At 42.7% G+C, this 13821-nt stretch overlaps 1 protein-coding gene across 3 annotated transcripts in view; it reads right to left on the bottom strand.

Annotated features, from left to right (window-relative positions):
* Window positions 1-207: 207 nt before the first annotated feature.
* The window catches only part of LOC111834534 (contactin-5-like), a 45173-nt gene continuing 31559 nt past the window's right edge, over window positions 208-13821 (bottom strand). For 2 of the 3 annotated variants that reach the window (XM_072714999.1, XM_072714997.1), the window contains 6 exons: window positions 9744-9881; window positions 7615-7665; window positions 7237-7414; window positions 5029-5121; window positions 972-1032; window positions 208-740 (listed from right to left, as the gene is read on the bottom strand). In XM_072714999.1, the coding sequence (XP_072571100.1) occupies window positions 1027-1032; window positions 5029-5121; window positions 7237-7414; window positions 7615-7665; window positions 9744-9881 (466 nt within the window). In that variant the 3' untranslated portion in view covers window positions 208-740; window positions 972-1026. The remainder of the gene's footprint in view (window positions 741-971; window positions 1033-5028; window positions 5122-7236; window positions 7415-7614; window positions 7666-9743; window positions 9882-13821) is intronic. The other variant, XM_072714998.1, reaches the window with a different exon arrangement.

Genomic DNA, 13821 nt, shown 5'->3' with positions numbered 1-13821 from the left:
GAATACATGCACAACTACCCCTTGGACGACATCGGTATATACATTTGCAAGTACTTTTCGTACCACCTGAGGGTGTGATTGGTAGCCTGTTTGTTTCTTTTCTTTATGCACAGTAGCTGCTAGCAGAATTCATGCAGACAAGCAACAGCTTGGAAGTCATAAAGCAGAACGGTAAAACACAACAAATTAAATTCACATCTTCCAGGTTTCATGGCACTCTTTAATGAAATGAACAAAATCATTATCAATTCCCACTTTATAATTAGTGAAACAGCCAATTTAATTAGACTTACTTTGCTGAACTTTGGACAAATCAAGATAAATCCACTCAGGATAAGTTATGAGGTAATGCTTAATTATCTGACATTTGATTAGATGTCACTGTTTGATTCAACTGATAATAGTCAGGGAATCCCAAATGTACTTCACAACAGAAACAAGAATTCTTATATATAATAAAATATTTCTAAGCCTGAAAGCAAATATTTCTTCTTTACACTTTTAAAAACAGCACATCATTTTAAACTTTTAATCTGGCAAAAATGCCAGTGAATGCTGATATCATAGAACAGTAGCTGTCGTTTTCAGCATTTCATGCCCTGGTGTTCTCCGCCATGCATTCAAAGGAGCCAGCATCTTCTGGCTGGAAGTATGGGAGTATTGTTGTTGTCGTTGTTGATTTTGATCTTTCCGGAAAAGGATTTCCGTCTGTTCTTCTCCATGTCGAAGCAGGTACTGGGCTACAGTAGATCAACCAGAAAGGACAGGTAAGTCACCTGCTTTTCCAAATGAAAGAAAATGCCTGTTGTTCAAGGGAAAGATATGGTGAGTGGACACTGAAAAAAAATTTGAAAGATCTTCTCCAGCTTGATCCATATAGAGTGTGGCTATTGAGGGCCAAGTGCCCATTGGAGGATGACAGGCATTTCTCTGGACATCCTGCCAGAATGCTGATATAACTTGAGACCTACTTTTCCAATGCAAAGCATTCCAATTTCACAGACGATCCCCTGTGCGAAGCAGACTTCAGGCCTGCAGGGATGCAGAAAGAAAAGATTTCAAAGATGTTAACTGCTAGCGTTATAAATTTCAGCTTCTCAAACTAACTTCACTGCAACCTGTGGCCCAGTGTGGAAGATGAAATGAAGGGCAAGAAGAGATTTCCCATCTACTCTCTGATTTCCCATCCGTCGTAGTGTTAGGAAGATATAAGGAATAGATGACAACTACCCACCTAACTGTGCTATGATCAGCAACTGAACTTGTCCATTCATGCAGGAAATTAAGCTCAATACAAGTGCTAAACCCCGCATGTTTGTGCGTTTTGTGACTGTGGGAGGAAAATTCAGACATACTGTAGGCATTAACCCCACAGTACTGACAAGAGTAGAGAGCACAAGTTAGCACTACCTGGAATGAGGAATGTATTGCAACTGCATATGAGAAAAAAAAAAACAAACAAATGTTTTAATCAGCTGAGACAGCTAGTTCATCCATTGCTCACATTCAGCGTAACCACAGCATTGTGCCACTGTTTCCAGAACAGTAAGTACAATTAGCAGCTGGCCATCACTGCTCAGGAACACTGGCGTGGGGGTGCCTAGCACTGTGCTGTTCGTCATCAGGTGCCTCACTGCACAGGTGTAGATTCCTACACCTGAAGCATCCACCTTTGCGATGTACAAAATTCCTGTCTTCTGGGACAAAAAGCATCGAAGATCTTGCTGAAGAAATCTTGGTTGCCCATTTAAAATCCACCGGTATTTAAATAAAAAATAAAAAAAAGATGAAATAACAGACTCAGCGGTAAAACCCTCTCATTTACCGTAATACTGACACATCTCCTTCTGGACAGCAGCTGCTGCTCTCTCTGGATGTGACAATGATGCAAAGGATGAGAATCAATATAGATTTTCCCCATCCAGCTGAGAAGACTTTGAGATTGGGCTAACACCCTATCGGTGCTCTCCGGAGACTCTTCCTCTGGCTCATCTCTGACAATCTGTTGTCCTGGTGAGCAGTGCATTCGACGTGAAAAGGTCCCTGCACAAGGTTCATACTATGAGAGCTTCACATTAGCTAAATGGTGGAATTTCTGAAGCAAACACATGTGCTCCAGGAAAGACTGAGTATGAAGAACAATTGGTCATTTCTGGGGGGAAAAATGCCCCGTGTTTTTTTTTATTTATTTTAGTTGTTTTTGTTTTAATTATACAGTGGTACCTCGGTTCTCGAACTTAATCCGTTCCGGACTCCGGATCGAATCCTAAAAAGTTAAGTTCTGATCGAATTTTTCCCATAAGAAATAATGGAAAACCAATTAATTGGTTGACGGCCCCCCAAAATTACACCTAAATGTTTTTTGTTTTTTTTAGCATTTAAACACAAAATGAACAGGATAAAACAAGAAGAGCATTTTTTTCTTAATGGCTTCCAAAACGATAAAGAACTTATCCCAACATTACCCCTGTCCTGCCCCGATCATCCGCTCCTTCCGTGTGCCACGCCCCCTCGTTAACCTCGTGTGGGATCCCCATGTGATCAGCTGTTTCTGGTTGTTGTCATTAGTCCTCTGTATTAAGTCCGCGTTTCAGTTTGTGTCCCCAGTCCGGTCATTGGGTGCGTTCGACTTGCTTACAGCGCTGGCTTAAAGCAACGCGTTCTGATCCTGACGCAATGCATTACGATTAGATGCATTGCGACCTCTCACCCGGCTGCACAAACTGGAACCGCCTCCGTGACGACACACCTTTGCCCTTATTGGCTGACGTTTGTATCCCAGGCAGTTCCGATGTGTAATCTGCTATTTCTCCCGAATATCACGTAAAGCAGTGAGAACTGGTTCTCAGTTAATTTACCTGGTAAAATAAAGTTTAAATAAATGACATAAACGCTCTAATAGTACATGTGAATTAGTGGTTTATTTATTGTTAGTTACTGTAATATTGCGCTGCTTTATTTGGTTAATCGTCCAGTCTGTGAAGAAGGCATTCAAGTAAGAATTGCATTGTAGTATGACTCATTTCCTGGCGCGTAGAATATATATTAGGTCAGCGTTCACGGTTCGACTTTTGATATTCAGATCGAGTTCTAGGTCAAACTGGTTTGTTCGACTTTCAAGAAATTCGAGTTCTAGTCAGTTCGAGAACCGAGGTACCACTGTACAAGCATTTTTCTTGGTCAAGCACAGTGTTCCTTGTTATTTTTTGCCAAAGTGCAGCCATATTGATTATGGAAACGGTTTTCATTGCGGAAGCTTTGCCTTGATGACAATAAGATAATGGCTAATTTAGAGTTTCAAATTCTTATTTCAAATTAAAATTGATGACAATAAGATAGTGGCTAATTTACAACGTGCTCTGTTTACGAAATTACTGTCACTACAATCATTTAAATATAATTCTGTACAAGGACATAGCATAACTCAGAAACTACACGGGACACTTTTTCTATAAGCACTTTCTCCAGAGCTCCTACAACAACAGGCAAGACCAGCCAGCAAAGCCAAGTGTTTTACTGACTACAAAACAAGGAATGGTCAGCAAAGTATCAGGCCTCCCGTGCCTGATCACCACCGGCCGGGGAACCCAGGATCTCGAGCCCCGCCAGACGCCATTCCCAGGTGGAGGATGGCCAGGTGCTTAGTGCTGATGGGACTTGGGCCACTGGCGGGAAAGGGTTTCTCAGCATGAGAAGAGGCGCACAGGATGCGGGTGAGGAGGGTCAAACACAAGTCAATGGAACAGACTCACCCAGTCAAGGGCCAGAATAACCAAGAAACCAGATTAGAAAAAGCAGCACGAATATTCACCCAAGTCAAACAACCAGACACACCAGACAAAAGTGTAGCGTATAAGCAAACAAGACCCAAGGGCCAAACGAAAGCGTGAGGCAAGCCATGGTGGCTGTCTGTTTACACAGTCACTGGAACTCATTAACTGCTGGTGCTTCTGGGTGCTGTCGATCTGCATTCCCTCTGGAAGGTCCAAGCCTGGAAGTGAGTTCCACCTGATTTGTGGACCGTTATGAAACCAGAGCTCCATTTAACAAAACCGAGCATGTCAGGGTCTGGGGACATCATGTCCAAATTAAGAAACTTTTATTAGAGTGAGGAAGAGGGAAAAAAAGGCTTCATAGTGAGGAAAAATATTATATCCCAGAGCCTCTATTCTATTGCACGGGCAGTTAGTCACTTTTGCCTCCTTGTGGGACAGAATGAATTAAAACAATTAAAGCTCTCAGAGTGCAGAGACAGAATGTTGAAAACTGCAGAAAGTCATTAAGTTTTATGAAGGGTATCTGGTCTCATAGTGGCAAAAAAACATATAAAAGTCTTAGAGAATGAGACATAATGGAGTAAATAGCTAAGAAAAAGCAGACAGTAAACTTCCTGTGTCTGGTGCCTAACCTGCTGGCCATCGATTTGCTTGCAAATGTTAAGTCAAATGGTGACAAGCCGCTGCTGTGAAACTGTGCTTGCTGCACAGGGCCACTGATGGAGGCAGACGGCACCGTGAGGGTGTGCTAATCAGCAGCGCACACATGAGCCACCGTGCAGCTCTGCATGGGAGAAATGCTCCATTGTAGATGCACCACAACACTGTTTGAATGGCTCTGATGCCTTTACTACCTACAGTACTACTCTTAAAGAAAAAAAAAAACCTGCACTTTCTCCACACACTCCACGTCACTAGACTAAAAATGACCCAAGGAGAAGGAACTTCACTTGTGTAGAACATCCTCACTAACATTATAGGGGAAAAAGATCGACAGGCAAACAGACGAGGACTTCTCTGGTTTGAGGGCGGTTAGAGAATGCTTACCAACAGGATACATTAGCACATACACGCTATGATTGCTAAAGTCTCTCAGCCCTTTGACTCCCAGTGACATTTTCACTGAACAGGGTCATTCGCCGTTGCATTGTTCACATGACCTACATACAGTATTTATCAGTAGCTGAGTGGAAGTTGCCACGAGAGAGCAGTGGTAACTACGAGGATTGAGATTATGCCGGCAAGGGCGTACCTCCAGTGACGCAGAGGACCAGAAAGCAGCGCCATAGTCTGACCCTCTTGCACATTTGTCAGGCTCCTGGCTCGCTGCTAAAGTTCTGCATATCTGTGAGAATAAAAACACGTCTTCAAATGATCCAGGCATCCAGCCCTGCCATTGTTTGAGTGACTATTACATCATTTTACAGTCACTCACGGCATACTCATACTCATAAGTGTTTCTGGCAGAAAATACATAAAGTACAGAATACGTCAGGCCTTCCATCTCACCCCATCGTGTTAGGCTTTTATGAAATAATAGATGAAAAAGTCCAAGGACAGAAACTATACTTGGTGACTAAAAACCCTCATATGTAATACAGTGCTCTTTGAAAGGAAAAACTTATCTTGAGAATAAAAATCTAACATACATTTCTCATACAAAATTGAAGGGCCACAGCACAATTGTGGCTTGCTTCCTAAGATAATTCACATTCAGTCTTTCATTTTTTTAAAAATGTGTCCATTAGACAGCATTGGAAAGTGTGTTAAAAGCCTGTAAAGTGGAAAAAAATGTGGGAGCTGGATTTCTGACCAAAACGGTCACTGTGCCATGGCTAATGGCTAATGTGCCCGTAGCCTTCAAACCAATTTTATTCAAATCTATTAATCCCCCCATTTTAATAATTAGTATAAGGTGGTGTAACAAGCTATTACATTCTCATCCAGAGTGATCTAACATTTACTTCAGTTTTAAAAACAGCTGAATTTTGTCAGACAAAACCTTAAATGTGAGCCATTTACTCAGTAAATGTCTGGAGCCTATTCTGGAGGCTATGGGCACAAGGCAGGGAACAACCAAGGATGGGGTGCTGAACCATCACAGGGCACAAGGCAGGGAACAACCAAGGATGGGGTGCTGAACCATCACAGGGCACAAGGCAGGGAACAACCAAGGATGGGGTGCTGAACCATCACAGGGCACAAGGCAGGGAACAACCAAGGATGGGGTGCTGAACCGTCACAGGGCACAAGGCAGGGAACAACCAAGGATGGGGTGCTGAACCATCACAGGGCACAAGGCAGGGAACAACCCAGGATGGGGTGCTGAACCGTCACAGGGCACAAGGCAGGGAACAACCAAGGATGGGGTGCTGAACCATCACAGGGCACAAGGCAGGGAACAACCAAGGATGGGGTGCTGAACCATCACAGGGCACAAGGCAGGGAACAACCCAGGATGGGGTGCTGAACCGTCACAGGGCACAAGGCAGGGAACAACCCAGGATGGGGTGCTGAACCATCACAGGGCACAAGGCAGGGAACAACCAAGGATGGGGTGCTGAACCATCACAGGGCACAAGGCAGGGAACAACCCAGGATGGGGTGCTGAACCGTCACAGGGCACAAGGCAGGGAACAACCCAGGATGGGGTGCTGAACCGTCACAGGGCACAAGGCAGGGAACAACCAAGGATGGGGTGCTGAACCATCACAGGGCACAAGGCAGGGAACAACCAAGGATGGGGTGCTGAACCATCACAGGGGACACTCACACACCAGTCATACCTATGGACAATTGGTAACTCCAAATGGGAGTTGGTAACTGGGAAACTGGAGTACCCAGAGGAAACCCAAGAGGAAACCCCAGAATGACATGGAGAGAACGTGCAAACTCCACACAAGATGGATCGAACCCTGCATGGTCCCAGAGGTGTGAGGCGATAGTGTAAAGTACAGCACCGTCCTGCCACCACGTAGCATGCATCAATTTATCAAATTATAGGCCTTTCGTGAATTATTTCAGGCTTATGGGAAAATATACATTTTTGGAAAAATTTATGTCTAGTTGGAGAATCTGCAAATTATCTTTTGAAAAAAAGAATTTTACTGACATATTAAATGTTTATTAAAGAACAATTTGATTTAACATCAGTAACCAACTGCGCATGATGCAAGTTGACTTAAAGACTCAAATCACATTGATGCTGACTGCCAGTTAACTGAATGCAAGTGTTTGCTTTTCTGTTTTGTACAGGAAGGGATGAATGAAACTGATGGAAAGAGGCTGGTTACTCATTTTCAAGATTCTTGTTAAAAGTAACATTAGCATTTTTTTAAACCTGTAGTGAAAGCGTTTCAACTCAAAGAGCAACAGAAAAGCAGGCCCACCACAGTCCTTAAAACGGTCTATCACTGGCAGAGAGTCAAGCTCATGACACAATTAGAAGAAGCTCTCTTACATGCAGACTGCACTCTGGCCTTCCTGCTGGTGGTGCCTGGGGGGGGGGATTGCTGGCGATACACTGATATATTCCTCCATGTCGCGTTGGTTCTGGGCTGTTAATCAGCAGGTTTCCTTCTGTCAGCCTGCACTCTGAATCACTGCCTATCGCGATGTCTTCTCCATTAAATTCCCACCTGTGAAGCAATTTCAGTCCATTTTTTCATACAATACAAAAAATTCAAACAGATTCATTACATTCTGAAGTATGTCAGATGAGCATTAGCATTAGCTTTAGCTTTTCCATTTATCAGCGATAAAATGCCTGTGTTACGTCACACGTTTTCAATTGCGGTGAATCTTTAAGCAGTTTGACGATAATGGCAAAATTACTCACCTATAACTCGCCATTGGGCTGCCCTTAGCTTTACAGTTGAAGACGACCACACTGTCACCACAGTCCAACAGAAAAATAACATCACTTGGTTCTTGAGTTACTGTAGGTGCATGCAGTGAAATAAAAAAAATGCAGCACGAGAGGAGGAGCAAATAAACAACAAAGTGCACAGTGCAGATTGTAAAGGTAAAATATGTAACAATATACAAACAATGCAAAAAGCAGTCAATCATCCATCCATCCATCCATCCATCCATCCATCCATCCATCATCAGGGTGAGACTGATTCCTATCCCAAACAGTGCAGGTCATAAGGCTATCAAACTCCCTGGATAGGATTCCAGGGGGGCAATGTCTTTAACCATTTGCTGTTTTAAATGACATCTTACATGGAATCCTGATAAATCTGTTGACATAAATCCATCAGTCTTACAATGCTTTTCCAGGACTGTGATAATATGAGTATAACTTATAAATTCACATTTATTTTATATTGCTGGAACTACAACAATAAAGTAAATAGGGCAGCATGCTGGCTCACTGAGGAGCACTGGTGCCTCAGACAGGGCTGAGGTTTGAGCTGCGCTTCCTTCTTGCATTTCTGCATGATTGCATATTCTCTCCCCATGCACTGGTGCCTCAGACAGGGCTGAGGATTGAGCTGCGCTTCCTCTTTGCGTTTTGCATGATTGCATATACTCTCCCCATGCACTGGTGCCTCAGACAGGGCTGAGGATTGAGCTGCGCTTCCTCTTTGCATTTTGCATGATTGCATATTCTCTCCCCATGCACTGGTGCCTCAGACAGGGCCCTGTGCTGCCTATCAGTTGGAAAATGGATGGAAGAGAGCAAGGCTGTAGGTTTGGTTTCGACATTGGTAGGGACCATATCAGCCCCCTAAACCCCTAAACACATACAGTACTCTCACAATATTAGTAGGGACACACCCCAACCGTCCACACCCAAATCTATGCCCTTGGAGGAAAGAAATCAGGAGCGTTTGATGTATGAATGGCAATTAAATTCTTGTAAAAGTCATTTATTACTGCACACAGTGACTAAATAACACACCGTGTTTCTGGTCTGTTCAAATAAAAAATTATTTAAAGGAAACTAATGGTTTTAGAAAAAAAGCAGGTACTGAAATGCTATGTCCCTTTGATAATTTCTAATCTATCTGCCCATTATGTTCCACCTTCATCTCTCCAAGCATTTTCTATGTCTACTGCGTTTTTTTTTTTTTAAATTATCTCAGTGACAACTTTCTTCCACGGGTCCCTGACCCTGCCAAAGCAAATGCTAGGGCTACCTTTTGCATCACAAGCTAATTGACAAGGAAAGAGGAACCGAGAGGGAAGGCGAAGATCTTTCATCTGAAGCAACGGCCGTCCTGCCAAAGCTCGCAGGCAGTTGCCCGACTGACGTGTAATGAATTAATAAACCTTTCACTTAAAGACCCATTGATTTAGGAAACATGGTGATATGGCCCTCAAGGTAAAAGAAAGCCTTGTTTTCTTACATGATGCGGTAACTGGGTCGATGTGCTTCGACGCCTTTGAAGCAGCACTGGTGACAGTGGTAGGGACTGGGGCACCATGTTAACACCATCCTGCAGGTGCATGGCTCAGAAATCACGACAGTGTGTCCCAAACACAAAGGAGGGCAATCGCTACGCAGCACAAAAGCCCAGCCTCAAAAATGACCAAAGAGCTGAGTCAGTTCCTTTGTGACCCAGTCTCAACAATAACTGCATACTGTGAACTTCAGAGAGCTGTAATAAAAGGCCGGGCAGCCAATGAGAACAGCTAGTGCTCATTTATGCAGAACAATATACACAAGTGGCAAGTGTAGGGCTCTACACATCAGATAATTTGAAAGTACAGTCTAATACTTTTATGAAGTTTGAGGAAGTCACTTCCTTTAGTATGAAAATAGTTCTTAAAGAAAGATGAGGGACAATATCATCCGTGTGGCATTATATAAACAAGTTACTGTCAGGGAAATATCAAGATTTACATGATTTAAATGAGAACAATAAAATGACTATATTCAAAAAAGGTGTGATACTGATCCCTTAAAAAGTATGCATATCAGGTGTTATATCAAAGATAACTTGTGGGACACCTCACCTGCGAGGCTTTTCGTGAGTGACAGGAGGATTAACAGTTCCCATGGCAACAGCATCCTCAGTCTCCAAGGTCAACAATTTTCTTCCCATCCGATCATCAGAGTGCAGAAGGCTTCCTCTGAAAACTCCAGCCTTTTTTCTGTAGAGGGGAAAAATGGCACTGGGAAATGCATCTGTTATATGCATAGATTGTGTGTTTTTAATGCATCTGGAGCCCTGGAAAATCAGCAGGCCATTAATAATTCATTCATCCAAATAAATGGAGCTGGGGTCCCATGGCAGAGCTGATACTGAATGTACACACAATGCAGCTACAATATCTCAAAGGAGCCAGTGAGCAGGAAACCCACCAGCTTACAGCAGCACAAGACAAGTGTAGCTGTCTGCCGTGGGCAATGTTGGCAAAAAAAGAAATAGTGGCCCTCTCTCACTCATTTTGTCTAGCCATTTATTGGCTGAAAAGACCAATGCGAGGTATATGAAGCACTTTAAAAGGGCAACAAAGATGACTGTGAAGTGAAACATGTGAAATTAAGCTGCCCTTTGTTTAGGATGGTAGGGGGAGTAAATCTATCTGCTCCTTCACAGTAGATCAGCCAGACATGAAATCCACTCTGCACTCTGTGGGACAGCACCGCAGCCCGGAGCCCCCCCAATGTCTACATTCCAATATTTGCCTCCTGTATATATTCTCTTGACATGGAAGCCATTGCTTGTTTTCCCCATACCCATCTATGCTCTTATTACGATGTTGTTTCCAGGCTACACCAATCAGTGAAGACACAATAATTCTGAAAGCGGTGAATAAGCACAGTTTTATTCAAATTCACTTCAGAGCACTTTTATTCACTTAAGATAAGTGGTATTTATAATGCTGTTTGGGATACGATGAGTATCTGAGTACTAAAAGGCCAACTGAATATTAATACTAGAGGGAAGGTACAGTCAACGATTTCCTTTCTTTATGAGTGTTGTTGTGAGTGTTGCTGTGAGTGCTGATCAACTTCCATGTCTGGGTGACTCTTTGTCATGAAGGTAATTTCCAGCAGGCCCTCAGCTCCCCGCGGCCTTGTCCTGACAGAGTCATCTGTATTGAGAAGTAAGCATCTCGATCCACACAGGACGTGGCATCCCAACTCACAAGCTTGACTTCTTAGGGAGGCGCTATTTATTATTTTACAGTATTAGTTTTAGTATCGGAAGAGTGACAACTAAACTAAACTATACAAGCAACTAATTCTTAAATAATAAACAAACCTAAGGCTCTGTTTGGGAGTTGCATCCATTTTCTGTAAGCAGTTGTTCTATTCAGGGATGGGGGGGGGGGGCAAAGACTACAGACACAAGGCAGGAAACAACCCAGGATGGGGCAGCAACCCATGGCAGGGTACACTCACACACCAGTCACTCACACCATTAACACCTACTACCAATTTGGTAACTGCAAAACACCTCAGCATGTGTTTGGACTGTGGGGGGAACCATAGTACCTGGAGGAAACCCCCGACAACATGGGGAGAACATGCAAACTCCACACATGAGGAGCTACGGCAGGTAATCGAACCCTGGTCCCAGAGGTGTGAGGCAACAGTGCTAACCACTGCACCATTACGCTGCCACAAGGGGGAGGGGGGGGTGGGTGTTAAAATTAGGCAATATAATACTACTGACCAACAATGCAATTTTAACTATTAACAAATAGACCTTTGGGCAGCCCATTCAAAAATGTGTTAATTCTGCTTTCGCTTCAATTGAAGTTTCCTCAAAACGCCAATCATGATGCTAGTTATGGAAGTAAAAACCACTGACCCAAAGATAAATACAAGCAGATCGTGCTCAGGATGGAAAGATGCCATGTTAGAATGATCCTGATCATGATGCTCAATTATTAATTCCAGGAGGGCCCGAGGACGCTGCCCTTCCCAGGCTCCGCTCCCCAGGCGCTCCTATTGATTTCGTTTCCATTCTTTGACCTGCTGCCTTCGTCTGTCACTCCAGCCATAACATTGCTATAATTCACAATCAAGTGTAACAGGGCAAGTCAATAGCAGGGAACCTATCTGCTGTATTACAGCTCGCGTTCTTAAGTCATACAATTAATACTTTTCAAAGCAAATGAACACTAAATAATCTTGTACCACTTGAAACCATCATCTATAACATATTATAATAATAATCAAGAATTAATAAAACATTACAGCATCTTAATAATGCTTTATGAATGCATTATACTGTGTTATGAATGTGTTCATAGATTCCTGTAGATATGGTATTCATAGGAAGTGTTACCAGTAATCTTAATCATTTTAATCTCAATCATCTTACTGGCCCAGATTCACTGCTCTGCTTTAGCAAAGGGAGAGTGAAGTTTGACTGATTATGGATCTTTGTGAGTTTTATTGGTGTAAAGTCATTATGCAGTTGCAACACCAGTCTGCTGGCTATGTGACGTAATGCGAAGCTACTGGAAACGGCGGAGTGTGTGAAGCCGGTTGGATCGGGATGAAAACCACATGACCCAGGGAGTAGGTAAGGAGGACCTGACCCTTATTATTAATGTAACCGCTTTTATGAAGTGAACAGGATTCCGAGAGATGGAATATTAGGCACACTGGAAGGTTAACAAAGCATACAAAAGAAATTCACTGTTTTTTTTGTGATGTTAAATAGTTTTATTCCAGGATTTTTTCGGGGGAAAAGATATCTTCATATAAATAGCCACCCAGAACAGGGTTGAGATGGGACCTGACCTACCCTCCCGATGGACCATGGCCTGCCACTGCTTTCCCTTCCACAGACACATTCAGAGAAAGTGGGAAATACTTATTTCGTAAAATGACATAATATTATTGAGCTAAGATTATATCACAACAGTGACACAAACGGTACACTTCAGATAAGGCTACCGTTTTTCCCCGGCTGTAAGAAGAGGCATTGAAATTCCTGGAGACTCGGCCTTGAGCATCAACACAAGTGAATCACCGACTTTTTTTATTGATTTAAGTTGAAGCCCAGCATCTGTAGTTCATACTGATGCTCTGAACTCCGTCAGGAATTACATTAAAAATAATTGAAGTTCTATGAAACTGAATCCCCAAATCTGTCCTTGACATGAGGCACAGCATGCAATTGTTGAGCTATTTATTTACATGAGGTTGTTAGCTGCCTTTATTCAACGGTATAGAGATTCAAGAAGTCACACTGAAACTGATGGGAAAAGCAAATGGAAAATACTTTTACAGAGGAAAATTACTATGTTGCTGTAAACTTGTCCAAACAAATTAACAGTATATTTCATACAATTCAGTTATTCTATCAGTTTTCAAGTCCATTTTATGCTTGAATACATTTACAAACTTTTAGTATAACCATATTTGAGTTTTGACTAGCTGTTCCCTTTGGATACTAATTATGTATACATATTTATCGTATATATAAAGACGACCTTGTTGATGCATCAGCTTGCAAGGCTAAAAAGAAAGTCTGAATGTCTTTAACAGATAATCGGGGGATCAGATGTGATGTGAATCTTTGGAAGTTGTCTAACAAGCCCCAGACCTGTAAGTCATTAACGCTTCAGCTCAGAGAAATGATCGCTGCTCATTGATATGCACTCTGGGCTGCTGTTCTGTTTGAGCTCCTCCTTCTCACAGGGATAGTGACACCGATGTGACCCTCGGTAAGCAGAAAGCCGATCTTAAAGCGACGCAGCTCTGTCTTTGCATTTCAAACACACACGGACAACCTGTGTGCCATAGACAAGAGCTATTGTTTTCTTCAGGTCCCACAACCACATTTTATTGATGTATAAGTCTTATATGTTCCTTGGGGAATTGTGTTTCTTGGTCATAGTCCAGAAATTATAATTAGTTGCTCATGATACCCGTGATTAATTTATACACCAGAGAAAATACAATGGTAATAATTCTTGTGTCTAGCAGACACTGGTCGCAGGTGCTGAAAATACCAAGTGGGATGAATCCAAACTAATGATGCCTGCAAGGAAGTCGTCCATCAGTGCTAATGCCCAATAATTCCCAGGGTTAGATAACACGCTGTTTTCTGGTTTGCCACAGATA

The sequence above is a fragment of the Paramormyrops kingsleyae genome, chromosome 8 (assembly GCF_048594095.1).
Source record: "Paramormyrops kingsleyae isolate MSU_618 chromosome 8, PKINGS_0.4, whole genome shotgun sequence".
In the NCBI taxonomy this organism is placed as follows: Eukaryota; Metazoa; Chordata; class Actinopteri; order Osteoglossiformes; family Mormyridae; genus Paramormyrops; species Paramormyrops kingsleyae.
This window is presented reverse-complemented; position numbering and strand designations above follow the sequence as displayed.